Raw genomic sequence first — 26,372 nt, forward strand, 5'->3', positions numbered from 1 at the left:
TGACACACACACTGCAGGCCGGGCTGTGTGTGTGTATCAATTACATAAGAGGACCCGGTAGAGAGCAGAGCGCAAGTCACTGACCTGCTGGGACCAGGATGGTCTGGGACAGACAATGGGCCTCCGCCTCCCTGGCCATTCAGAGCGTTTTACTCCCTCCCTCCCTCCCCTTTCCCATCCACACCTTCACCTTTCATGACACCTATGGGAGCCCCGGCATGCATATTAATTTGTCACCTCAAAACCTCCTCCTCCTCAATCTCTCAACCTCTTTTATCTCTCTACCTCTCCAGGTTTCTCATTCTCATTCTCTCCTCTACTCGACCGCCAATTCCCCTATCCCCTCCCGCTCTCCCCACCTCCATGTGTGCAAGCTTGCGTATGACCGTGTGTGTTGCTGTCAGCTGCAGTGAAACCTGATCACAGCACTCATGAATCGAGTAGGGGAAGAGGGGAGCGGTGCCGGTGAGGGAAAAGTGCAGTCACTGCAGTTTCTCTTCTCCCCTGGCTGTGGTGGATGTGTGTGTTAGTGTGTGTGTATCTGTGCATGTGAGCATTTGTGCAGGCGTATGTGCACGCATGTGTGTGTGTGACAGTGCATGTGTGTGTGAGTACGTGTTTGTTGAAGATGAGGTTGAATTTAAGTTGTGCAAGTGCATGTGTGTGGGAGGAGCCACAGTGAACGCTGTGTGTGTGTGCCCGACAAACATGTTGGCCTGGACCCTTCGTAAAAACTTTTACTTAATTTCACCTACATGATGTCCCAGGTCTAAATCACAAGGGAACAATGAAAAAATACAGTGTAACTGGCTGGAGGTCCAGAGTTGAGTTTGAGGGAACTAGACAATACAGCACCATTTTTATTTTAATTTTTTTTTTTTTTACCTTTATTTAACCAGGCAAGTCAGTTAAGAACATATTCTTATTTTCAATGACGGCCTGGGAACAGTGGGTTAACTGCCTGTTCAGGGGCAGAACGACAGATTAGTACCTTGTCAGCTCGGGGGTTTGAACTCGCAACCTTCCGGTAACTAGTCCAGCGCTCTAACCACTAGGCTACGCTGCCGCCCCATTGGTTGTTTAATACAGCATACAGTACATAGAATCTACAATAGCTTCAGCCTGGTTGTTAGATATGTTTGTGCTTCAGACAAGCTAAAACAGGTATGGTCTAGTGACCAAGTGAATTTGAAAGAATGTAGCACTGTTTGGTGTAACCAGCATCTCTCCTGCTAGCCATTCTATCTCTATGGTGTAGTAGTGTGGCCAATGTGAAATGGCTAGCTAGTTAGCGGTGGTGCGCGCTAATAGTGTTTCAGTCGGTGACGTCACTCGCTCTGAGACCTAGTAGTTGTTCCCCTTGCTCTGCAAGGGCCGTGGCTTTTGTGGCGCGATGGGTAACGATGCTTTGTGAGTGACTGTGGTTGATGTGTGCAGAGGGTCCCTGGTTCGAGCCCAGGTTGGGGTGAGGAGAATGACGGAAGCTATACTGTTACAATAGCATTGAACCCCGTAGCCATTCTATCTCTATGATGTAACCAGAGTCTCTATTGCTAGTCATTCTACCTCTGTGATGTAACCAGAGTCTCTCCTGCTAGTCATTCTATCTCTATGATGTAACCAGTATTTCTCACGCTAGACTTTCTATCTCCATGATGTAACCAGAGTCTCTATTGCTAGTCATTCTATCTCTATGATGTAACAAGAGTCTCTATTGCTAGTCATTCTATCTCTATGATGTAACAAGAGTCTCTATTGCTAGTCATTCTATCTCTATGATGTAACCAGTCTCTCCTGCTAGTCATTCTATCTCTATGATGTAACCAGTCTCTATTGCTAGTCATTCTATCTCTATGATGTAACCAGAGTCTCTATTGCTAGTCATTCTATCTCTATGATGTAACCAGAGTCTCTATTGCTAGTCATTCTATCTCTATGAAGTAACCAGAGTCTCTATTGCTAGTCATTCTATCTCTATGATGTAACCAGAGTCTCTATTGCTAGTCTTTCTATCTCTATGATGTAACCAGACTCTTTATTGCTAGTCATTCTATCTCTATGATGTAACCAGAGTCTCTATTGCTAGTCATTCTATCTCTATGATGTAACCAGTCTCTCCTGCTAGTCATTCTATCTCTATGATGTAACCAGTCTCTATTGCTAGTCATTCTATCTCTATGATGTAACCAGACTCTCTCCTGCTAGTCATTCTATCTCTATGATGTAACAAGAGTCTCTATTGCTAGTCATTCTATCTCTATGATGTAACCAGTCTCTCCTGCTAGTCATTCTATCTCTATGATGTAACCAGAGTCTCTATTGCTAGTCATTCTATCTCTATGAAGTAACCAGAGTCTCTATTGCTAGTCATTCTATCTCTATGATGTAACCAGAGTCTCTATTGCTAGTCTTTCTATCTCTATGATGTAACCAGAGTCTCTATTGCTAGTCTTTCTATCTCTATGATGTAACCAGAGTCTCTATTCCTAGTCATTCTATCTCTATGATGTAACCAGAGTCTCTATTGCTAGTCATTCTATCTCTATGATGTAACAAGAGTCTCTATTGCTAGTCATTCTATCTCTATGATGTAACCAGTCTCTCCTGCTAGTCATTCAATCTCTATGATGTAACCAGAGTCTCTATTGCTAGTCATTCTATCTCTATGATGTAACCAGAGTCTCTATTGCTAGTCATTCTATCTCTATGATGTAACCAGTATTTCTCACGCTAGTCATTCTATCTCTATGATGTAACCAGAGTCTCTATTGCTAGTCATTCTATCTCTATGATGTAACCAGAGTCTCTATTGCTAGTCATTCTATCTTTATGATGTAACCAGACTCTCTCCTGCTTGTCATTCTATCTCTATGATGTAACCAGAGTCTCTCCTGCTAGTCATTCTGTCTCTATGATGTAACCAGACTCTTTATTGCTAGTCATTCTATCTCTATGATGTAACCAGACTCTCTCCTGCTAGTCATTCTATCTCTAGGATGTAACAAGAGTCTCTATTGCTAGTCATTCTATCTCTATGATGTAACCAGAGTCTCTATTGCTAGTCATTCTATCTCTATGATATAACCAGAATCTCTATTGCTAGTCATTCTATCTCTAGGATGTAACAAGAGTCTCTCCTGCTAGTCATTCTATCTCTATGATGTAACCAGACTCTCTCATGCTAGTCATTCTATCTCTATGATGTAACAAGAGTCTTTCCTGCTAGTCATTCTATCTCTATGATGTAACCAGACTCTCTCCTGCTAGTCATTCTATCTCTATGATGTAACCAGACTCTCTCCTGCTAGTCATTCTATCTCTAGGATGTAACAAGAGTCTCTATTGCTAGTCATTCTATCTCTATGATGTAACCAGACTCTCTCCTGCTTGTCATTCTATCTCTATGATGTAACCAGACTCTCTCCTGCTTGTCATTCTATCTCTATGATGTAACCAGAGTCTCTATTGCTAGTCATTCTATCTCTATGATGTAACCAGAGTCTCTATTGCTAGTCTTTCTATCTCTATGATGTAACCAGACTCTTTATTGCTAGTCATTCTATCTCTATGATGTAACCAGAGTCCCTATTGCTAGTCATTCTATCTCTATGATGTAACCAGAGTCTCTCCTGCTAGTCATTCTATCTCTATGATGTAACCAGAGGCTCTCCTGCTAGTCATTCTATCTCTATGATGTAACCAGACTCTCTCCTGCTAGTCATTATATCTCTAGGATGTAACAAGAGTCTCTATTGCTAGTCATTCTATCTCTATGATGTAACCAGAGGCTCTCCTGCTAGTCATTCTATCTCTATGATGTAACCAGACTCTCTCCTGCTAGTCATTCTGTCTCTATGATGTAACCAGACTCTCTCCTGCTAGTCATTCTGTCTCTATGATGTAACCAGAGTCTCTATTGCTAGTCATTCTATCTCTAGGATGTAACAAGAGTCTCTCCTGCTAGTCATTCTATCTCTATGATGTAACCAGACTCTCTCCTGGTAGTCATTCTATCTCTAGGATGTAACAAGAGTCTCTATTGCTAGTCATTCTATCTCTATGATGTAACCAGAGTCTCTATTGCTAGTAATTCTATCTCTATGATGTAACCAGAGTCTCTATTGCTAGTCATTCTATCTCTATGATGTAACCAGAGTCTCTATTGCTAGTCATTCTATCTCTATGATGTAACCAGTCTCTATTGCTAGTCATTCTATCTCTATGATGTAACAAGAGTCTCTATTGCTAGTCATTCTATCTCTATGATGTAACCAGTCTCTCCTGCTAGTCATTCTATCTCTATGATGTAACCAGTCTCTCCTGCTAGTCATTCTATCTCTATGATGTAACCAGAGTCTCTCCTGCTAGTCATTCTATCTCTATGATGTAACCAGTATTTCTCACGCTAGTCATTCTATTTCTATGATGTAACCAGAGTCTCTATTGCTAGTCATTCTATCTCTATGATGTAACCAGAGTCTCTATTGCTAGTCATTCTATCTCTATGATGTAACCAGACTCTCTCCTGCTTGTCATTCTATCTCTATGATGTAACCAGACTCTTTATTGCTAGTCATTCTATCTCTATGATGTAACCAGAGTCTCTATTGCTAGTCATTCTATCTCTATGATGTAACCAGAGGCTCTATTGCTAGTCATTCTATCTCTATGATGTAACCAGAGTCTCTATTGCTAGTCATTCTATCTCTATGATGTAACCAGAGTCTCTATTGCCAGAGTCTCTATTGCTAGTCATTCTATCTCTAGGATGTAACTCTAGAGTCTCTATTGCTAGTCATTCTATCTCTATGATGTAACAAGAGTCTCTATTGCTAGTCATTATATCTCTATGATGTAACCAGTCTCTCCTGCTAGTCATTCAATCTCTATGATGTAACCAGAGTCTCTCCTGCTAGTCATTCTATCTCTATGATGTAACCAGAGTCTCTATTGCTAGTCATTCTATCTCTATGATGTAACCAGAGTCTCTGATTGCTGCTAGTCATTCTATCTCTATGATGTAACCAGACTCTCTCCTGCTTGTCATTCTATCTCTAGGATGTAACCAGAGTCTCTATTGCTAGTCATTCTATCTCTATGATGTAACAAGAGTCTCTATTGCTAGTCATTCTATCTCTATGATGTAACCAGTCTCTACTGCTAGTCATTCAATCTCTATGATGTAACCAGAGTCTCTCCTGCTAGTCATTCTATCTCTATGATGTAACCAGAGTCTCTATTGCTAGTCATTCTATCTCTATGATGTAACCAGAGTCTCTATTGCTAGTCATTCTATCTCTATGATGTAACCAGACTCTCTCCTGCTTGTCATTCTATCTCTATGATGTAACCAGACTCTCTCCTGCTTGTCATTCTATCTCTATGATGTAACAAGAGTCTCTCATTGCTAGTCATTCTGTCTCTATGATGTAACCAGTCTCTATTGCTAGTCATTCTGTCTCTATGATGTAACCAGTCTTGTCATTCTATCTTGCTAGTCATTCTAGCTCAATGATGTAACCAGCATCTCTATTGCTAGTCATTCTATCTCTATGATGTAACAAGAGTCTCTATTGCTAGTCATTCTATCTCTATGATGTAACCAGTCTCTCCTGCTAGTCATTCAATCTCTATGATGTAACCAGAGTCTCTCCTGCTAGTCATTCTATCTCTATGATGTAACCAGAGTCTCTATTGCTAGTCATTCTATCTCTATGATGTAACCAGTATTTCTCACGCTAGTCATTCTATCTCTATGATGTAACCATGTAACCAGAGTCAGTCTCTATTGCTAGTCATTCTATCTCTATGATGTAACCAGAGTCTCTATTGCTAGTCTTTCTATCTCTATGATGTAACAAGAGTCTCTATTGCTAGTCATTCTATCTCTATGATGTAACCAGAGTCTCTATTGCTAGTCATTCTATCTCTATGATATAACCAGACTCTCTCCTGCTAGTCATTCTATCTCTAGGATGTAACAAGAGTCTCTCCTGCTAGTCATTCTATCTCTATGATGTAACCAGACTCTCTCATGCTAGTCATTCTATCTCTATGATGTAAACAGACTCTCTCCTGCTAGTCATTCTATCTCTATGATGTAACCAGAGTCTCTCCTGCTAGTCATTCTATCTCTATGATGTAACCAGAGGCTCTCCTGCTAGTCATTCTATCTCTATGATGTAACCAGACTCTCTCCTGCTAGTCATTATATCTCTAGGATGTAACAAGAGTCTCTATTGCTAGTCATTCTATCTCTATGATGTAACCAGAGGCTCTCCTGCTAGTCATTCTATCTCTATGATGTAACCAGACTCTCTCCTGCTAGTCATTCTATCTCTAGGATGTAACAAGAGTCTCTATTGCTAGTCATTCTATCTCTATGATGTAACCAGACTCTCTCCTGCTAGTCATTCTGTCTCTATGATGTAACCAGACTCTCTCCTGCTAGTCATTCTGTCTCTATGATGTAACCAGAGTCTCTATTGCTAGTCATTCTATCTCTAGGATGTAACAAGAGTCTCTCCTGCTAGTCATTCTGTCTCTATGATGTAACCAGTCTCTATTGCTAGTCATTCTATCTCTAGGATGTAACAAGAGTCTCTATTGCTAGTCATTCTATCTCTATGATGTAACCAGACTCTCTCCTGCTAGTCATTCTGTCTCTATGATGTAACCAGACTCTCTCCTGCTAGTCATTCTGTCTCTATGATGTAACCAGAGTCTCTATTGCTAGTCATTCTATCTCTAGGATGTAACAAGAGTCTCTCCTGCTAGTCATTCTATCTCTATGATGTAACCAGAGTCTCTATTGCTAGTCATTCTATCTCTATGATGTAACCAGAGTCTCTATTGCTAGTCATTCTATCTCTATGATGTAACCAGAGTCTCTATTGCTAGTCATTCTATCTCTATGATGTAACCAGAGTCTCTATTGCTAGTCATTCTATCTCTATGATGTAACCAGAGGCTCTATTGCTAGTCATTCTATCTCTATGATGTAACCAGAGTCTCTATTGCTAGTCATTCTATCTCTAGGATGTAACCAGAGTCTCTATTGCTAGTCATTCTATCTCTATGATGTAACAAGAGTCTCTATTGCTAGTCATTATATCTCTATGATGTAACCAGTCTCTCCTGCTAGTCATTCAATCTCTATGATGTAACCAGAGTCTCTCCTGCTAGTCATTCTATCTCTATGATGTAACCAGAGTCTCTATTGCTAGTCATTCTATCTCTATGATGTAACCAGAGTCTCTATTGCTAGTCATTCTATCTCTATGATGTAACCAGACTCTCTCCTGCTTGTCATTCTATCTCTAGGATGTAACCAGAGTCTCTATTGCTAGTCATTCTATCTCTATGATGTAACAAGAGTCTCTATTGCTAGTCATTCTATCTCTATGATGTAACCAGTCTCTCCTGCTAGTCATTCAATCTCTATGATGTAACCAGAGTCTCTCCTGCTAGTCATTCTATCTCTATGATGTAACCAGAGTCTCTATTGCTAGTCATTCTATCTCTATGATGTAACCAGAGTCTCTATTGCTAGTCATTCTATCTCTATGATGTAACCAGACTCTCTCCTGCTTGTCATTCTATCTCTATGATGTAACCAGACTCTCTCCTGCTTGTCATTCTATCTCTATGATGTAACAAGAGTCTCTATTGCTAGTCATTCTGTCTCTATGATGTAACCAGTCTCTATTGCTAGTCATTCTGTCTCTATGATGTAACCAGTCTCTATTGCTAGTCATTCTAGCTCAATGATGTAACCAGCATCTCTATTGCTAGTCATTCTATCTCTATGATGTAACAAGAGTCTCTATTGCTAGTCATTCTATCTCTATGATGTAACCAGTCTCTCCTGCTAGTCATTCAATCTCTATGATGTAACCAGAGTCTCTCCTGCTAGTCATTCTATCTCTATGATGTAACCAGAGTCTCTATTGCTAGTCATTCTATCTCTATGATGTAACCAGTATTTCTCACGCTAGTCATTCTATCTCTATGATGTAACCAGAGTCTCTATTGCTAGTCATTCTATCTCTATGATGTAACCAGAGTCTCTATTGCTAGTCTTTCTATCTCTATGATGTAACCAGACTCTTTATTGCTAGTCATTCTATCTCTATGATGTAACCAGAGTCTATATTGCTAGTCATTCTATCTCTATGATGTAACCAGAGTCTCTCCTGCTAGTCATTCTATCTCTATGATGTAACCAGAGTCTCTCCTGCTAGTCATTCTGTCTCTATGATGTAACCAGACTCTTTATTGCTAGTCATTCTATCTCTATGATGTAACCAGACTCTCTCCTGCTAGTCATTCTATCTCTAGGATGTAACAAGAGTCTCTATTGCTAGTCATTCTATCTCTATGATGTAACCAGAGTCTCTATTGCTAGTCATTCTATCTCTATGATATAACCAGAGTCTCTATTGCTAGTCATTCTATCTCTAGGATGTAACCAGACTCTCTCATGCTAGTCATTCTATCTCTATGATGTAACCAGACTCTCTCCTGCTAGTCATTCTATCTCTATGATGTAACCAGAGTCTCTATTGCTAGTCATTCTATCTCTAGGATGTAACCAGAGTCTCTATTGCTAGTCATTCTATCTCTATTATGTAACCAGACTCTCTCCTGCTTGTCATTCTATCTCTATGATGTAACAAGAGTCTCTATTGCTAGTCATTCTGTCTCTATGATGTAACCAGTCTCTATTGCTAGTCATTCTGTCTCTATGATGTAACCAGTCTCTATTGCTAGTCATTCTAGCTCAATGATGTAACCAGCGTCTCTATTGCTAGTCATTCTATCTCTATGATATAACCAGTATTTCTCACGCTATACTTTCTATCTCTATGATGTAACCAGTCTCTATTCCTAGTCATTATATCTCTATGATGTAACAAGAGTCTCTATTGCTAGTCATTCTATCTCTATGATGTAACCAGACTCTCTCCTGCTTGTCATTCTATCTCTATAATGTAACCAGACTCTCTCCTGCTTGTCATTCTATCTCTATGATGTAACCAGACTCTCTCCTGCTTGTCATTCTATCTCTATGATGTAACCAGTCTCTATTGCTAGTCATTCTATCTCTATGATGTAACCAGACTCTCTCCTGCTAGTCATTCTGTCTCTATGATGTAACCAGACTCTCTCCTGCTAGTCATTCTGTCTCTATGATGTAACCAGAGTCTCTCCTGCTAGTCATTCTGTCTCTATGATGTAACCAGTCTCTATTGCTAGTCATTCTGTCTCTATGATGTAACCAATCTCTATTGCTAGTCATTCTAGCTCTATGATGTAACCAGTCTCTATTGCTAGTCATTCTATCTCTATGATGTAACCAGAGTCTCTCCTGCTAGTCATTCTGTCTCTATGATGTAACCAGAGTCTCTCCTGCTAGTCATTCTTTCTCTATGATGTAACCAGAGTCTCTATTGCTAGTCATTCTATCTCTGTGATGTAACCAGATTCTCTATTGCTAGTCATTCTATCTCTATGATGTAACCAGACTCTCTCCTGCTAGTCATTCTGTCTCTATGATGTAACCAGACTCTCTCCTGCTAGTCATTCTGTCTCTATGATGTAACCAGAGTCTCTCCTGCTAGTCATTCTGTCTCTATGATGTAACCTGTCTCTATTGCTAGTCATTCTGTCTCTATGATGTAACCAGTCTCTATTGCTAGTCATTCTATCTCTATGATGTAACCAGAGTCTCTATTGCTAGTCATTCTATCTCTATGATATAACCAGTATTTCTCACGCTAGACTTTCTATCTCTATGATGTAACCAGAGTCTCTATTGCTAGTCATTCTATCTCTATGATGTAACAAGAGTCTCTATTGCTAGTCATTCTATCTCTATGATGTAACCAGCATCTCTTCTGCATGGCAGACTGCTGCTGTCCCCAAATGAACCTAGCTGAGTAGCATGCCGACTGGTCATTTCCAATGGCTGATGCTGATCACACAGGAACAGTGAGTAGGTTTGAATGAGTAAAACATATCCAGAATATGTCCTTCATACACTGATATAATTTACCATAGCCAGGTCCCACATTGGGGACTTTATTCACTTCCTGTCATGCCATGGCTGTGATTTTAAAGAGTCAACCCCCCCCCACCCGACACACACACTTTCCTCTCTCTCCCTCTTTCTCTCTCTCTGAGGTGTAGTAAATTAGAGCAAGGGCTTGGCTTTAGCAGTCTGTCTGAGTCCTTAGTGTCTGATGACACAGCATCCTTCTGTACTGCCGAGAGGAGGAGAGGGGGAGTAGAGCTGGAGGGAGAGGGGAGGGGGAGGGATGGGGTTTGGGAGGGGGGAGCACACCACACGGGACATCTAGAGGGGATTGATACTCAGTGGAGTTGGACTGGCTATATACACTCTTAGAAAAAAGGGTTCCAAATGGGTTCTTCGGCTGTCCCCGTAGGATAACCCTTTTTGGTTCCATGTAGAATCCTCTGTGACAAGGGTTCTACTTGAAACCAGAAGGATTCAACCTGCATCCAAAAAGGATTATTCAAAGGGTTCTCCTATGGGGACAGTCGAAGAACCCTTTTAGGTTCTAAATAGCACCCTTTCTTACAAGAGTGTAGTACATATGTGTGCCAGGGATTGTGGGAGGGAGTGAGGGAGGGAGCGAGGGAGGGAAGTAGTGTGGTTGGATAATGATGTGTGAGCATTATGGTACATGTGGTTGCGTAAATGCTGGCCAGTAGGTTATGTATGCTGTATACCGTAATGTGACCATCATCTCTGTATGTATTAATGCTAACGTTTTAGCAAGGGTTTACGATGGTTTCTCTCACTGAATGTGTTTCTGTTTGCGAAGGTCATTGATGTCTTAGACGATGATTCAGACAAAAATCCTGGCTGAAGTCAGGTGTTTAAAGAACAGTCTAATTACCCCCCAGCTGTGGTAGGCTACTCCCCCTCCCTCAATGACCTACTCTCCATTGTTTCCCGTTTAGCCTTCTGTCATGTCTTTCTCTCTCTCTCTGCTGCATGCTGCCTCCCTCCCTCCCTCCCTCCCTCCCTCCCTCCCTCCCTCCCTCCCTCCCTCCCTCCCTCCCTACATCTACACATCCCTCCCTCCCTCCCTCCCTCCCTACATCTACACATCCTCTCCTCCCTCCCTCCCTCCCTCCCTACATCTACCATCCCGCTCCTCCCTCCCTACATCTACCATCCCGCTCCTCCCTCCCTACATCTACCCATCCCTCCCTCCCTACATCTACCCATCCCTCTCCTCCCTCCCCCTACATCTACCCATCCCTCTCCTCCCTCCATCTACCCATCCCTCTCCTCCCTCCCTCCCTACATCTACCCATCCCTCTCCTCCTTCCCTCCCTCCCTCCTTAAATCTACCCATGACTCTCCTCCCTCCCTCCCTCCCTACATCTACCCATCCCTCTCTTCCTTCCCTCCCTCCCTCCTTAAATCTACCCATGACTCTCCTCCCTCCCCCTCCCTACATCTACCCATCCCTCTCCTCCCTCCCTCCCTCCCTCCTTAAATCTACCCATCCCTCTCCTCCCTCCCTCTCTCCCTACATCTACCCATCCCTCTCCTCCCTCCATCTACCCATCCCTCTCCTCCCTCCATCTACCCATCCCTCTCCTCACTCCCTCCCTCCCTACATCTAGCCATCCCTCTCCTCACTCCCTCCCACCCTACATCTACCCATCCCTCTCCTCCCTCCCTACATCTACCCATCCCTCTCCTCCCTCCCTCCCTCCATCCCTCCTTAAATCTACCCATCCCTCTCCTCCCTCCCTCTCTCCCTACATCTACCCATCCCTCTCCTCCCTCCATCTACCCATCCCTCTCCTCCCTCCCCCTCCCTCCTTAAATCTACCCATCCCTCTCCTCCCTCCCTCTCTCCCTACATCTACCCATCCCTCTCCTCCCTCCATCTACCATCCCTCTCCTCCCTCCCTCCATCTACCCATCCCTCTCCTCCCTCCCTCCCTCCCTCCCTCCCTACATCTAGCCATCCCTCTCCTCACTCCCTCCCTCCCTACATCTACCCACCCCTCTCCTCCCTCCCTCCCCCTACATCTACCCATCCCTCTCCTCACTCCCTCCCTCCCTACATCTACCCATCCCTCTCCTCACTCACTCCCTCCCTCCCTACATCTACCCATCCCTCACTCACTCCCTCCCTCCCTACATCTACCCATCCCTCTCCTCACTCACTCCCTCCCTCCCTACATCTACCCATCCCTCTCCTCACTCCCTCCCTCCCTACATCTACCCACCCCTCTCCTCCCTCCCTCCCTACATCTACCCCTCCCTCCCTCCCTCCCTCCCTACATCTACCCATCCCTCTCCTCCCTCCCTCCCTCCCTACATCTACATCTACCCATCCCTCTCCTCACTCCCTTCCTCCCTCCCTCCCTACATCTACCCATCCCTCTCCTCACTACATCTACCCATCCCTCTCCTCACTCCCTCCCTCCCTACATCTAGCCATCCATCTCTGCTAAGGCTCTCTCCCCTCTGCAGCTCTCAGGGTTTTCTTCTGCATTCCTCCCTCTCCCCCTCCAGCCCCTCATTCCCCTCTCTCTATCTCTCTCTTTCTCCTCCACTGCGTGCCCCCATTCCTATCTCTCTCTCTCTCCTTATTTTGCTCCCTCTCTCTTTGGTTGTCTCTGCTGCTGTCCCTGTATCCCTGCATGCCCCCTCCACATCCCTCTCTCACTGCTCCACTGCATGCCTCTCCCCCTCCCTCCTTCCTCTCCCTCTCTTTGGTTGTCTCTGCTGCTGTCCCTGTATCCCTGCATGCCCCCTCCACATCCCTCTCTCACTGCTCCACTGCATGCCTCTCCCCCTCCCTCCCTCCTTCCTCTCCCTCTCTTTGGTTGTCTCTGCTGCTGTCCCTGTATCCCTGCATGCCCCCTCCACATCCCTCTCTCACTGCTCCACTGCATGCCTCTCCCCCTCCTTCCTCTCCCTCTCTTTGGTTGTCTCTGCTGCTGTCCCTGTATCCCTGCATGCCCCCTCCACATCCCTCTCTCACTGCTCCACTGCATGCCTCTCCCCCTCCCTTCTTCCTCTCCCTCTCTTTGGTTGTCTCTGCAGCTGCATTCTGCCTCCTATTCCTGCATATGTATTTCTCTTCAAAGCTTCTATTGTGGCTGATGAAACTTGCAGTAGCTTTGCAGCAAATCCGTCATGAGACATTCCGTTTGCATTGTGTGTGTACTAGTATTTAGATCAGTGGGACTGCATTCCTGTGTGTGTACTAGTATTTAGATCAGTGAGACTGCATTCCTGTGTGTGTAATAGTATTTAGATCAGTGGGACTGCATTCCTGTGTGTGTACTAGTATTTAGATCAGTGAGACTGCATTCCTGTGTGTGTAATAGTATTTAGATCAGTGGGACTGCATTCCTGTGTGTGTACTAGTATTTAGATCAGTGAGACTACATTCCTGTGTGTGTACTAGTATTTAGATCAGTGGGACTGCATTCCTGTGTGTGTACTAGTATTTAGATCAGTGGGACTGCATTCCTGTGTGTGTACTAGTATTTAGATCAGTGGGACTGCATTCCTGTGTGTGTACTAGTATTTAGATCAGTGGGACTGCATTCCTGTGTGTGTACTAGTATTTAGATCAGAGGGACTACATTCCTGTGTGTGTACTAGTATTTAGATCAGTGGGACTACATTCCTGTGTGTGTACTAGTATTTAGATCAGTGGGACTACATTCCTGTGTGTGTAGTAGTATTTAGATCAGTGGGACTACATTCCTGTGTGTGTACTAGTATTTAGATCAGTGGGACTGCATTCCTGTGTGTGTACTAGTATTTAGATCAGTGGGACTGCATTCCTGTGTGTGTACTAGTATTTAGATCAGTGGGACTACATTCCTGTGTGTGTACTAGTATTTAGATCAGTGGGACTACATTCCTGTGTGTGTACTAGTATTTAGATCAGTGGGACTGCATTCCTGTGTGTGTACTAGTATTTAGATCAGTGGGACTGCATTCCTGTGTGTGTACTAGTATTTAGATCAGTGGGACTACATTCCTGTGTGTGTACTAGTATTTAGATCAGTGGAACTACACTCCTGTGTGTGTACTAGTATTTAGATCAGTGGGACTACACTCCTGTGTGTGTACTAGTATTTAGATCAGTGGGACTACACTCCTGTGTGTGTACTAGTATTTAGATCAGTGGGACTACATTCCTGTGTGTGTACTAGTATTTAGATCAGTGGGACTACATTCCTGTGTCTCTACAGATTGGTCCAATGAAATATTGTATTGAGAATCTGTAGTTATTATGGCTCAATAATGTCAGTGAATCAAAGGCCTGTCAGAACATGAATGACTATTCCTGGCTGATAGCAGTAGATAAGATTAATATGAATCTTTAATCACATTTAATATGATTAATGACATTGGAATGTAACCATTTGGTGCCAATAAGACTATTAGAGCCATGCAAACAGAGGCTTACCTGTGTGTCCTAAACTAAAGCTATGTCCTCAGAGGGTCTGAAGTAAAAGTGGCCTCACTCCCCAGGGAAGGTGGGAAGAAAGAGAGAGAGGGAGGGAGGAGTTGAAGATCAGGACAAGCAGAGAGAACACATACACCTAACATGATGCTATAGGAACCAAATCTGTGGCCATGTTGACAATGAGCAGAGCAGGCCACTCATTACACGTCTCTTCTGTCATAGCAACATTTGACTCATTTACATTTACATTTAAGTCATTTAGCAGACGCTCTTATCCAGAGCGACTTACAAATTGGTGCATTCACCTTATGACATCCAGTGGAACAGCCACTTTACAATAGTGCATCTAAATCTTTTAAGGGGGGGGTGAGAAGGATTACTTTATCCTATCCTAGGTATTCCTTAAAGAGGTGGGGTTTCAGGTGTCTCCGGAAGGTGGTGATTGACTCCGCTGTCCTGGCGTCGTGAGGGAGTTTGTTCCACCATTGGGGGGCCAGAGCAGCGAACAGTTTTGACTGGGCTGAGCGGGAACTGTACTTCCTCAGTGGTAGGGAGGCGAGCAGGCCAGAGGTGGATGAACGCAGTGCCCTTGTTTGGGTGTAGGGCCTGATCAGAGCCTGGAGGTACTGAGGTGCCGTTCCCCTCACAGCTCCATAGGCAAGCACCATGGTCTTGTAGCGGATGCGAGCTTCAACTGGAAGCCAGTGGAGAGAGCGGAGGAGCGGGGTGACGTGAGAGAACTTGGGAAGGTTGAACACCAGACGGGCTGCGGCGTTCTGGATGAGTTGTAGGGGTTTAATGGCACAGGCAGGGAGCCCAGCCAACAGCGAGTTGCAGTAATCCAGACGGGAGATGACAAGTGCCTGGATTAGGACCTGCGCCGCTTCCTGTGTGAGGCAGGGTCGTACTCTGCGGATGTTGTAGAGCATGAACCTACAGGAACGGGCCACCGCCTTGATGTTATTTGAGAACGACAGGGTGTTGTCCAGGATCACGCCAAGGTTCTTAGCGCTCTGGGAGGAGGACACAATGGAGTTGTCAACCGTGATGGCGAGATCATGGAACGGGCAGTCCTTCCCGGGAGGAAGAGCAGCTCCGTCTTGCCGAGGTTCAGCTTGAGGTGGTGATCCGTCATCCACACTGATATGTCTGCCAGACATGCAGAGATGCGATTCGCCACCTGGTCATCAGAAGGGGGAAAGGAGAAGATTAATTGTGTGTCGTCTGCATAGCAATGATAGGAGAGACCATGTGAGGTTATGACAGAGCCAAGTGACTTGGTGTATAGCGAGAATAGGAGAGGGCCTAGAACAGAGCCCTGGGGACACCAGTGGTGAGAGCACGTGGTGAGGAGACAGATTCTCGCCACGCCACCTGGTAGGAGCGACCTGTCAGGTAGGACGCAATCCAAGCGTGGGCCGCGCCGGAGATGCCCAACTCGGAGAGGGTGGAGAGGAGGATCTGATGGTTCACAGTATCGAAGGCAGCCGATAGGTCTAGAAGGATGAGAGCAGAGGAGAGAGAGTTAGCTTTAGCAGTGCGGAGCGCCTCCGTGATACAGAGAAGAGCAGTCTCAGTTGAATGACTAGTCTTGAAACCTGACTGATTTGGATCAAGAAGGTCATTCTGAGAGAGATAGCGGGAGAGCTGGCCAAGGACGGCACGTTCAAGAGTTTTGGAGAGAAAAGAAAGAAGGGATACTGGTCTGTAGTTGTTGACATCAGAGGGATCGAGTGTAGGTTTTTTCAGAAGGGGTGCAACTCTCGCTCTCTTGAAGACGGAAGGGACGTAGCCAGCGGTCAGGGATGAGTTGATGAGCGAGGTGAGGTAAGGGAGAAGGTCTCCGGAAATGGTCTGGAGAAGAGAGGAGGGGATAGGGTCAAGCGGGCAGGTTGTTGGGCGGCCGGCCATCACAAGACGCGAGATTTCATCTGGAGAGAGAGGGGAGAAAGAAGTCAGAGCACAGGGTAGGGCAGTGTGAGCAGAACCAGCGGTGTCGTTTGACTTAGCAAACGAGGATCGGATGTCGTCGACCTTCTTTTCAAAATGGTTGACGAAGTCATCTGCAGAGAGGGAGGAGGGGGGAGGATTCAGGAGGGAGGAGAAGGTGGCAAAGAGCTTCCTAGGGTTAGAGGCAGATGCTTGGAATTTAGAGTGGTAGAAAGTGGCTTTAGCAGCAGAGACAGAAGAGGAAAATGTAGAGAGGAGGGAGTGAAAGGATGCCAGGTCCGCAGGGAGGCGAGTTTTCCTCCATTTCCGCTCGGCTGCCCGGAGCCCTGTTCTGTGAGCTCGCAATGAGTCGTCGAGCCACGGAGCGGGAGGGGAGGACCGAGCCGGCCTGGAGGATAGGGGACATAGAGAGTCAAAGGATGCAGAAAGGGAGGAGAGGAGGGTTGAGGAGGCAGAATCAGGAGATAGGTTGGAGAAGGTTTGAGCAGAGGGAAGAGATGATAGGACGGAAGAGGAGAGAGTAGCGGGGGAGAGAGAGCGAAGGTTGGGACGGCGCGATACCATCCGAGTAGGGGCAGTGTGGGAAGTGTTGGATGAGAGCGAGAGGGAAAAGGATACAAGGTAGTGGTCGGAGACTTGGAGGGAGTTGCAATGAGGTTAGTGGAAGAACAGCATCTAGTAAAGATGAGGTCGAGCGTATTGCCTGCCTTGTGAGTAGGGGGAAGGTGAGAGGGTGAGGTCAAAAGAGGAGAGGAGTGGAAAGAAGGAGGCAGAGAGGAATGAGTCAAAGGTAGACGTGGGGATGTTAAAGTCGCCCAGAACTGTGAGAGGTGAGCCGTCCTCAGGAAAGGAGCTTATCAAGGCATCAAGCTCATTGATGAACTCTCCGAGGAACCTGGAGGGCGATAAATGATAAGGATGTTAAGCTTGAAAGGGCTGGTAACTGTGACAGCATGGAATTCAAAGGAGGCGATAGACAGATGGGTAAGGGGAGAAAGAGAGAATGACCACTTGGGAGAGATAAGGATCCCGGTGCCACCACCCCGCTGACCAGAAGCTCTCGGGTGTGCGAGAACACGTGGGCGGACGAAGAGAGAGCAGTAGGAGTAGCAGTGTTATCTGTGGTGATCCATGTTTCCGTCAGTGCCAAGAAGTCGAGGACTGGAGGGAGGCATAGGCTGAGATGAACTCTGCCTTGTTGGCCGCAGATCGGCAGTTCCAGAGGCTACCGGAGACCTGGAACTCCACGTGGGTCGTGCGCGCTGGGACCACCAGATTAGGGTGGCCGCGGCCACGCGGTGTGGAGCGTTTGTATGGTCTGTGCAGAGAGGAGAGAGCGGGGATAGACAGACACATAGTTGACAGGCTACAGAAGAGGCTACGCTAATGCAAAGGAGATTGGAATGACAAGTGGACTACACGTCTCGAATGTTCAGAAAGTTAAGCTTACGTAACAAGAATCTTATTGACTAAAATGATTAAAATGATACAGTACTGCTGAAGTAGGCTAGCTGGCAGTGGCTGCGTTGTTGACTTTGTAGGCTAGCTGGCAGTGGCTACAGTGCTGCTATTCGGGGGCTAGCTGGCTAGCTAGCAGTGTTGATTACGTTACGTTGCGTTAAAAGAACGACAATAGCTGGCTAGCTAACCTAGAAAATCGCTCTAGACTACACAATTATCTTTGATACAAAGACGGCTATGTAGCTAGCTACGATCAAATTTCTTTGAACGTTAGATTTTTGCTGTAGCCCTAATTTGTACCTGGGCCTAATTTTAACCTACACCAGACAATGATTGGGGAAAAATGATAGAGGCAGACAATTTTTTCTGACAGGAAGAAATGGTGAGGATTTGAGTTAGCCTAGCTATAGATAGTTTATGGTCAAAAAGAAAGGAGAGGAAGAAATACTTAGGGAAGGAGAGAGCGAGGGATCAGGGGAGAGGGAGGAGTGTTGTAATGCAGATAGAGAATACATTTAGTCTTTCCCCAGACTGCTCTGCAGCCACCACTCGCTACTTAAATCTAATTAGCTTTCAGGACACTCCTGTCTCAGGACACTCCTGTCTCAGGACACGTCTGTCTTGTTGCCCAGCCGCTCCTTGCCAGTGTTTCCCTTGGAGTGTGTGACAAACGGACAGTCCCAGTCTGTGTGTGTGTGAGAGAGAGAGTTTGTCTGAAGTCCTTTTTGGGGTCTCTATATCCCTAATGTATGTCTTTGTAGGTGTGGATTCTTTCTCTGAATGTGTATGTGTCTGTTTGTTGTGCATGCCATGTGAACAGTTGAGTTTTTAATGTGTTAGTCTGACTTTGTGTTTCTGTTGTAAATGTGTGGGGCTTACAGTGTAACGGGTTGTTTGACTGTATGTGAATCGGGCTGTATCTGTGTTCAGTGTGTAGTATGGTGAGCTGAGATGTTTTAAGTGTTTAATTCTATGCGTGTTGGCCTATGTTGCGTGGGGTGCGGTATACTGGCCTATATATTCTCCCCTAGTCCCACAACTGCTGTGGAGTGTAATACTGTACTGTACTGTACTGTAGGAAGGTACTGCAGAGATCATCTGATCATCTGGACTCATGTGTTACGTAGCACCCCTCTCTCTCTCTGTCTCTCTGGGTATGGTTGGGAACAGGACTAATGAATGAAGTGGAGCCGGAAAAGTTCATGTTCATGGCACTTATAATTAACAGTACGGCTGATTGTCTACTGGTCACGCTTCTGCTGTGATGTCTCTTTCCTCTCACTCCCTGTGCACACACACACCCACATACAAGCGTGCACACAAACACACACGTGTGCGCTCATACATAAATGCAATCGCATACAGCCCCCTCACACACACACACACACACACACACACACACACACTATCCTTCTCTCAGAACTCTGGGCCTAACCTCACCACAGCCAGCCCAGCCACACTTGGCCCGGGCCTGTTTATGGGATGGGGAGTGGTTGTTGAGAGGCTGGAGTCAGCAGATCTTGGCTTGATCGATGGCAGCGTTTGCAGTTCTTTTCCAGTAAGAGCTTTAAGCTGGGAGAAGAAGACACCTATTTGGCCACAGACTGGAGAGAGGGGAGAGGAACACAGGAAGGGACAGACACAAACACTGGGATATCTGACTGTCACCGTCAGTCAGGGGCTCTTAGTTACTCTAACTGGAAGTGGTACAGTAGTTAGATAGTGCAAAGTACTTTTTGAAATGTTGAAAAACTTAACGACATTTGAAGTTTTTTAGTTATTAGGCTATTCAGACCTGGTCATTGAATTCCATTTCATATTTTTCACACGTTCCGTAATAGTTGTGAATTATGTCTTTTCATTAGTAAAAGAGGCATGTGCATGTGCTTTAGTGGAAGAGACTAAAGGTCATGGGTGACTTAAAGACATGCTCTGGAACTTTGCCGAGTACTAAGTATTTTTTAAACCTCCCGCTTTGGGCTGGATATGTCAATGTGTAGTTCATTCATGCAGAATCTATGAGCAGAATTAATTTCACCTCAACTAGCCACAAAATCCCTACTTTGAAAGTGACTGTTTTCCCTACATTTCCCCCAAGAGGGCCAGCTCCCTAGCAATTCAAGTTCTAGCCAAAGAGCTTCAGCCCTTCACTAGCAAGATACACACACACAGGAGAGAGAGAGAGCCTTGACGTGGTGCATATATCTGCACCTGTGTGACATAGTAAGCAATTTTACTTTGAGAACTACTGGCTAAAAAGTATGCAAATTACTAAAGAATCAGAATTCTCTGCCTTACTGTTCTATAATGAGAGAAGATGTTGTGGTTGCCTTTGCTGTTCAGCCTGTGCCCTAGTATGTGCATAAAACACACGGTCAGCACATCTTAGGATATACCCTGTTTATACCTCAGTAACAAATAAGTTACAAATATTGGTTTACCCTCTTGTTGATTGCTTTTGGGAGGAAATGCACAGAGTACTCCTTATGGTGCCATGTTAAAGTGGGTTTAAACTTGAAAACTACTTGTGGTCGTAATACAACATAATTCTTCTTGTAGTGAATGGGCATGGCAAACTGAAGCAGCAAGTTCCATAAAATGAGTGGAGCCACCTTGTGTGTCCTGTGACTCAGAGATGAGGCCTGCAGTGACTCAGAGATCAGATCAGCCAATGAACAGTCAGCTTAGTGTACCTTAGTCATGACTTCCCATTTCTGTTATCTCAGCATGGGATGTACTGTATGTGTCATGAAACCCTGATGAAGGCAGCATATTTACATCGGAGCCATGAGATTGTGCAGCTTTTCTTTTCTACATGTCCCGTATGTGTCATGCCTTGTATTGCTCTTGTTAATGCATCTCTCTCTCTCCCTCTCCAGACGTTTATAGTCCTAAACAAAGGGAAAACCATCTTCCGCTTCCACGCCACGGACTCCTTGTACGTCATCAGCCCTTTTAGTCTCTTTAGGCGAATAGCAATTAAGATTTTGATACACTCATATCCTTTCAAGTGGTGCATTGTCTTGCTTTGAAATGATGATTTTGTTGTTTATCATGGGGAAATGACAGAGCATGTACATGTACTTCTGCAATGTACTGTACATAATATTAAGGTTGAAGGAGCTAGTGATTGTGATGTTTTCTTTTGATTGGTTGAAGAATCAGAGAAGAGGTGATACAGGCCAAATCATCCTTGTGCATTGATCTGGATCTTGTGACCCACACTGTCCGGAAAAATCTTCCCTCCCTTATCCGGATACCCTGGATTCACATCTCGTTAAATATTTAATGGATGGGGCCACAGCATCGCAGTGCTAGAGGCGGCACTACAGACCTGGGTTCGATCCCAGGCTGTATCACAACCGGCCGTGATTGGGAGTCCCATAGGGCGGTGCACAATTGGCCCAGCGTCATCCGGGTTAGGGGAGGGTTTGGTCGAGGGGGCTTTTCTTGTCTCATCGCGCTCTAGCAACTCCTTGTGGCGGGCTAGGCACCTGCAGGCTGACCTCGGTCATCAGTTAAACGGTGTTTCCTCCGTTTGAGGCGGGTCATGTTTCGGAGGAAGCATGACTTGACCTTTGCCTCTCAAGCCCATTGGGGAGTTGCAGTGATGAGACAATATCTAAATTGCGGAGAAAAAAGGGTTAAAAAAATAATAAAATAAAATGGATGACCTGTGTCATTGTAGAGTGTCTCACAGTATGTTCAACTATGTTCCTACCGTATGTTGATGGGTGGTGGAGTTTATATGGTCATCAACCTTTTCTTAACTCTCTTCCCTGTTACGGTATTCAGTATGATCATCATGAGCACCATTTTGACCAACTGTGTTTTCATGACATTTAGTGATCCTCCAGAATGGAACAAGATAGTAGAGTAAGTATTGATTTATAACTCCCTATGTACATTCATAAACTGTTTAGAACACATTTATGAACAAATACGCATTTATTCACATATCTCACCCTTTCACTGTCTCTCGTCTTATTGTGCTCTAGGTATACCTTCACAGGTATCTACACCTTCGAATCACTTACCAAGATTGTGGCGCGAGGCTTTTGTATAGACGGGTTCACTTTTCTACGAGATCCATGGAACTGGCTGGACTTCATGGTGATCTCTATGGCGTAAGTAGTCCACCTCCTCCCAATATTCCTCTCTCTACACCTCAATCTCTCTCTGCACTACCATCTCTACCAGGGTGACAGGGTTGGGCCAGGCAGTACATTCCACACCAGAGAATTTTGCAAATCATGCAAAATAATCCAAGATGATGAAGCATCTCCAAATATTAATTCCGCAAAATATAATTAATTCAACTGAATCATTCAGTCAATAGGACATACAGTATATGTTAGTACAGGTACAGTGCATTCAGAAAGTATTCAGACCCTTTGACTTTTTCCCAATTTTGTTACGTTACCCTTATTGTAAAATTGATTCAATGGTTTTTTCCCCCCTCATCAATCTACATACAATACCCAATAACGATGAAGCAAAAACAGGTTTTTATACATTTTTGGAAATGTATTTAAAAGAAAGCGACTGAAATTTCACATTTACATAAGTATTCAGACCTTTTACTCAGTACTTGGTTGAAGCATCTTTGGCAGCGATTACAGCCTTCTTCTTGGGTATGACTCTACAAGCTTGGCACGCCTGTATTTGGGGAGTTTCTCCCATTCTTCTCTGCAGATCCTCTCAAGCTCTGTCAGGTTGGATGGGGAGCGATGCTGCAAAGCTATTTTCAAGTCTTTCCAGAGATGTTCGATCAGGTTCAAGTCCGGGCTCTGGCTGGGTCACTCAAGGACATTGTCCAGACTTGTCCAAAAGCCACTCCTGCGTTGTCTTCACTGTGTGCTTAGGGTCATTGTCCTGTTGGAAGGTGAACTTTCACCCCCGTCTGAGGTCCTGAGTGCTCTGGAGCAGGTTTTCATCAAGGATCTCTCTGTACTTTGCTCCTTTCATCTTTCCCTCGATCCTGACTAGTCTTCCAGTCCCTGTTGCTGATAAACATCCCCACACCATGATGCTGCCATCGCCATGCTTTATCGTCGGGATGGTGCCAGGTTTCCTCCAGATGTGATGCTTGACATTCAGGCCAAATAGTTCAATCTTGGTTTCATCAGACCACAGAATCTCGTTTCTCATGGTCTGAGAGTCCTTTAGGTGCCTTTTGGCAAACTCCAAGCGGGTGTCATGTGCCTTTTACTGAGGAGTGGCTTCTGTCTGGCCACTACACCATAAAGGCTTGATTGGTGGAGTTCTGCAAAGATGGCTGTCCTTCTGGAAGGTTTTCCCATCTCCACAGAGGAACTCTGGAGCTCTGTCAGAGTGACCATTGGGTTCTTGGTCACTTCCCTGACCAAAATCCCCCGGTTTTCAGTTTGGCAGGGCGGCCAGCTCTAGGAAGAGTCTTGGTGGTTCCAAACTTCTTCAATTTAAGAATTATGGAGGCCACTGTGTTTTTGGCGACCTTCAATGCTGCAGAAGTTTTTTGGTACCCTTCTCCAGATTTGTGCCCGGAAACAATCCTGTCTTGAAGCTCTACGGACAATTCCTTCGACCTCATGGCTTGGTTTTTGCTCTGACATGCACTGTCAACTGTGGGACATACAGACAGGTGTTTGCCTTTCCAAATCACGTACAATCAATTGAATTTACCACAGGTGGACTCTAATCAAGTTGTGGAAACATCTCAAGGATGACCAATAGAAAAACAGGATGCACCTGTGCTCAATTTCAAGTCTCATAGCAAAGGGTCTGAATTTGATATCAGTTTTTTATTTATTAATACATTTGAAACAATTCTAAAAACCTGTTTTTGCTTTGTCATTATGGGGTATTGTATGTAGATTGATAAGAAAACTATTATATTTAATACATTTTAGAATAAGGATGTAATGTAAGAAAATGTGGAAAAAGTCAAGGGGTTAGAATACTTTTCGAATGCACTGTATATTTGTAATGTTGAATTTTATGAGAATGACACATATGCATGGGTTTGTTGAAAGAGAATCCATTTTCATGTGATGGCTAACTAGTTCAATTCTAGAGAGTGAGATAGCTCCTTGAAATGATGTAGAGTTTATACAGACGTATAAATTCTAGAGAGTGAGATAGCTCCTTGAAATGATGTAGAGTTTATACAGATGTGTAAATTCTAGAGAGTGAGATAGCTCCTTGAAATGATGTAGAGTTTATACAGATGTGTAAATTCTAGAGTGAGATAGCTCCTTGAAATGATGTAGATTATACAGATGTGTAAATTCTAGAGAGTGAGATAGCTCCTTGAAATGATGTAGAGTTTATACAGATGCGTAAAAAGAATAATCTGGTTACTCTACTTGTATCCTCCTTTAAAAACAACATGTTGCAGAGGGGGGGGGGGGGGGGGGATATCCTACCAAAGAAAATGATTTCAATGGTCAGGGATAGCAGTCTTTTTGGAATTTGGTAAAAGGAGATTTTGATGATTGAAAGTTATGCAAATATTGTAATTGTTCGAGTTTGGCAAGGAATGATTGCCCTGCCCCAATTTTAGCACAACAATATGTTTTCTCTGATTTATCTGTGTAACATTTTGAAACATTTGGTTGAAACATTTTGGGCCATACCGTGTATTTCTTTCTTTCTTTTGTATTTTCCTATCTTCCTTTTTATTCCTTTATTTTATTTTTGTATTTTCTTTCTTTCAAGGTTGGGGTCAATTCCGTTTCAATTCAGTCAGTTCAGGAAGTAAACTGAAATTCCAAATATTTTCAATAACAAAAAAATGTAATTGTAATTTCAGTTTACTTACTGAATTGACTTAATTGAAATGGCATTTACCACAATCCTGCCTTCTTTCTCTCTTTCATTCTGGAACGACTGCTGAGTAACTGTGATCTGATCCACTCTGCAGGTATATAACAGAGTTTGTAAACCTAGGCAATGTGTCAGCTCTGCGTACGTTCAGGGTTCTGAGGGCTTTGAAAACTATTTCTGTTATCCCAGGTAAGACTGTGCAGATGTGTGTGTGCGGGCGGGCGGGCGAGTTGCTGGGGTCAGTGTTAGGTGTGGTTTTGTTTCTGTTTCTTTTAGTTTACTCTTCCACCTTCGCTCCTCTCTCCTGGAGGGATAGGCGCTTCTCTCTCTCACTCTCTCTCGCTGTGGTGTCCCCTCCTCCTGCCGGTCATCTTCTTCGGTGGTGATGGTGCTGGTGTGGTGCACTTGGCGTCCGTGTGTGTGACCTGTAGGTTTGTGTGTGTTACCGTTTGTGTTTTTTGTCATGGTGTTTTGTTCTGTGTGTGATCCTACCCCGTTACAGATATGTAACAGAATTTGTGGACCTGGGGAATGTCTCGGCGCTGAGAACGTTCAGAGTTCTCCGAGCATTGAAAACTATTTCTGTGATTCCAGGTGAGACTCCCATTTAAACACTAAAGCCGAGTTTATTTTGATTTCTCATTAAATGGATTCTCATAATTTCTTATTACTTTAGACTCTTAAAGAGGATGCCTCAGAAACGATAACTGTTTTGTTGACTTTTTATTTTCCAAACGATCAAAAATGGTAGCAATACATTTTTGATAGGCTTCGCAGTCTACTGGCAGTCTTGTGGTGTTAAGTTGAAAAAGTGCTCCTGATATGACATACTAGAAGACGAACAACCCATATAATACGCAGGTGGGATACACTGCAAATGTTGTATTAATGCTTGTATTTTAATAATATTCTCCCCCAAAGTGACATTAACAGATTCATACAGTATACTGAGAGCAGATCGTATGGGTAGGAGCCTGAGTTGTCCACCAAGGAAAACGTCAGGCCCTAGTTGATAACTCTCCCATGGTTAAGAAAAACTCAGGGTCTTAGTATGAGGAGTAGTAGAAATGCAAAATAGTTATTATTATTGACATCTTAACCTCCAAGTCAAAGTGATAGACAAGGGTTTCACACTCACACATTATTTAGACCATGAAGATCTCTTCAGAGAGGTTCGATTCACTTTCCAACAGAGAGTCATGTGTTGACATCCACCAAATGAACGAATCGATGTAAATACAGAACGTTTAGGTGATGAGTTTGTGTTCAAATTTCTACCTTAGTTGTTGTCACCATCTTAAAACACATCACATTTTTGTATGAAGCCCTGACCATAACGGAGCACTCTGACGAACAATGAATTCCTTAAGACTGCCAAGCCTAGTTTGACAACACACTTTATGCTGCATGAAGCTTTTCAAGACACCTGCTTTTTTATCTTACAACTTTGGCTTTTAAGGAGCTTCTTTACTTTGAATTCCATTCTGTTATGATTATAACAGTGAACTCCTAAATGTGGACTTTTAGTTTCTGAGAAGATCTTTGTTAATCCTGGGACATTAAGGCATAAACACAACAGAGAAAGTAACTAAGGAAATAAACACAGTGGTAACACAACTGATTTTCAATCCAACAGTTCCAATGGTGCAAATATATAACCCCCCCCCC

At 44.2% G+C, this 26,372-nt stretch overlaps 1 protein-coding gene and 1 long non-coding RNA gene across 2 annotated transcripts in view; both read left to right on the top strand.

Moving 5' to 3' along the window:
- Nucleotides 1-20,929, top strand: part of LOC135572924 (sodium channel protein type 8 subunit alpha-like) — a 29,642-nt gene extending 8,713 nt beyond the window's left edge. The window contains exon 3 of the mRNA XM_065021806.1: nt 20,777-20,929. Coding sequence (XP_064877878.1) covers nt 20,777-20,929 — 153 coding nt within the window. The remainder of the gene's footprint in view (nt 1-20,776) is intronic.
- A 759-nt stretch (nt 20,930-21,688) lies between these two features.
- On the top strand, nt 21,689-25,739 carry LOC135560232 (uncharacterized). The gene is made up of 3 exons (XR_010458816.1): nt 21,689-21,773; nt 21,896-22,024; nt 25,207-25,739. It is a non-coding gene; the product is annotated as an uncharacterized LOC135560232 (long non-coding RNA).
- The last annotated feature ends 633 nt before the right edge of the window (nt 25,740-26,372 follow it).

Source organism: Oncorhynchus nerka, linkage group LG2 (assembly GCF_034236695.1).
Source record: "Oncorhynchus nerka isolate Pitt River linkage group LG2, Oner_Uvic_2.0, whole genome shotgun sequence".
NCBI classification, from domain to species: Eukaryota; Metazoa; Chordata; class Actinopteri; order Salmoniformes; family Salmonidae; genus Oncorhynchus; species Oncorhynchus nerka.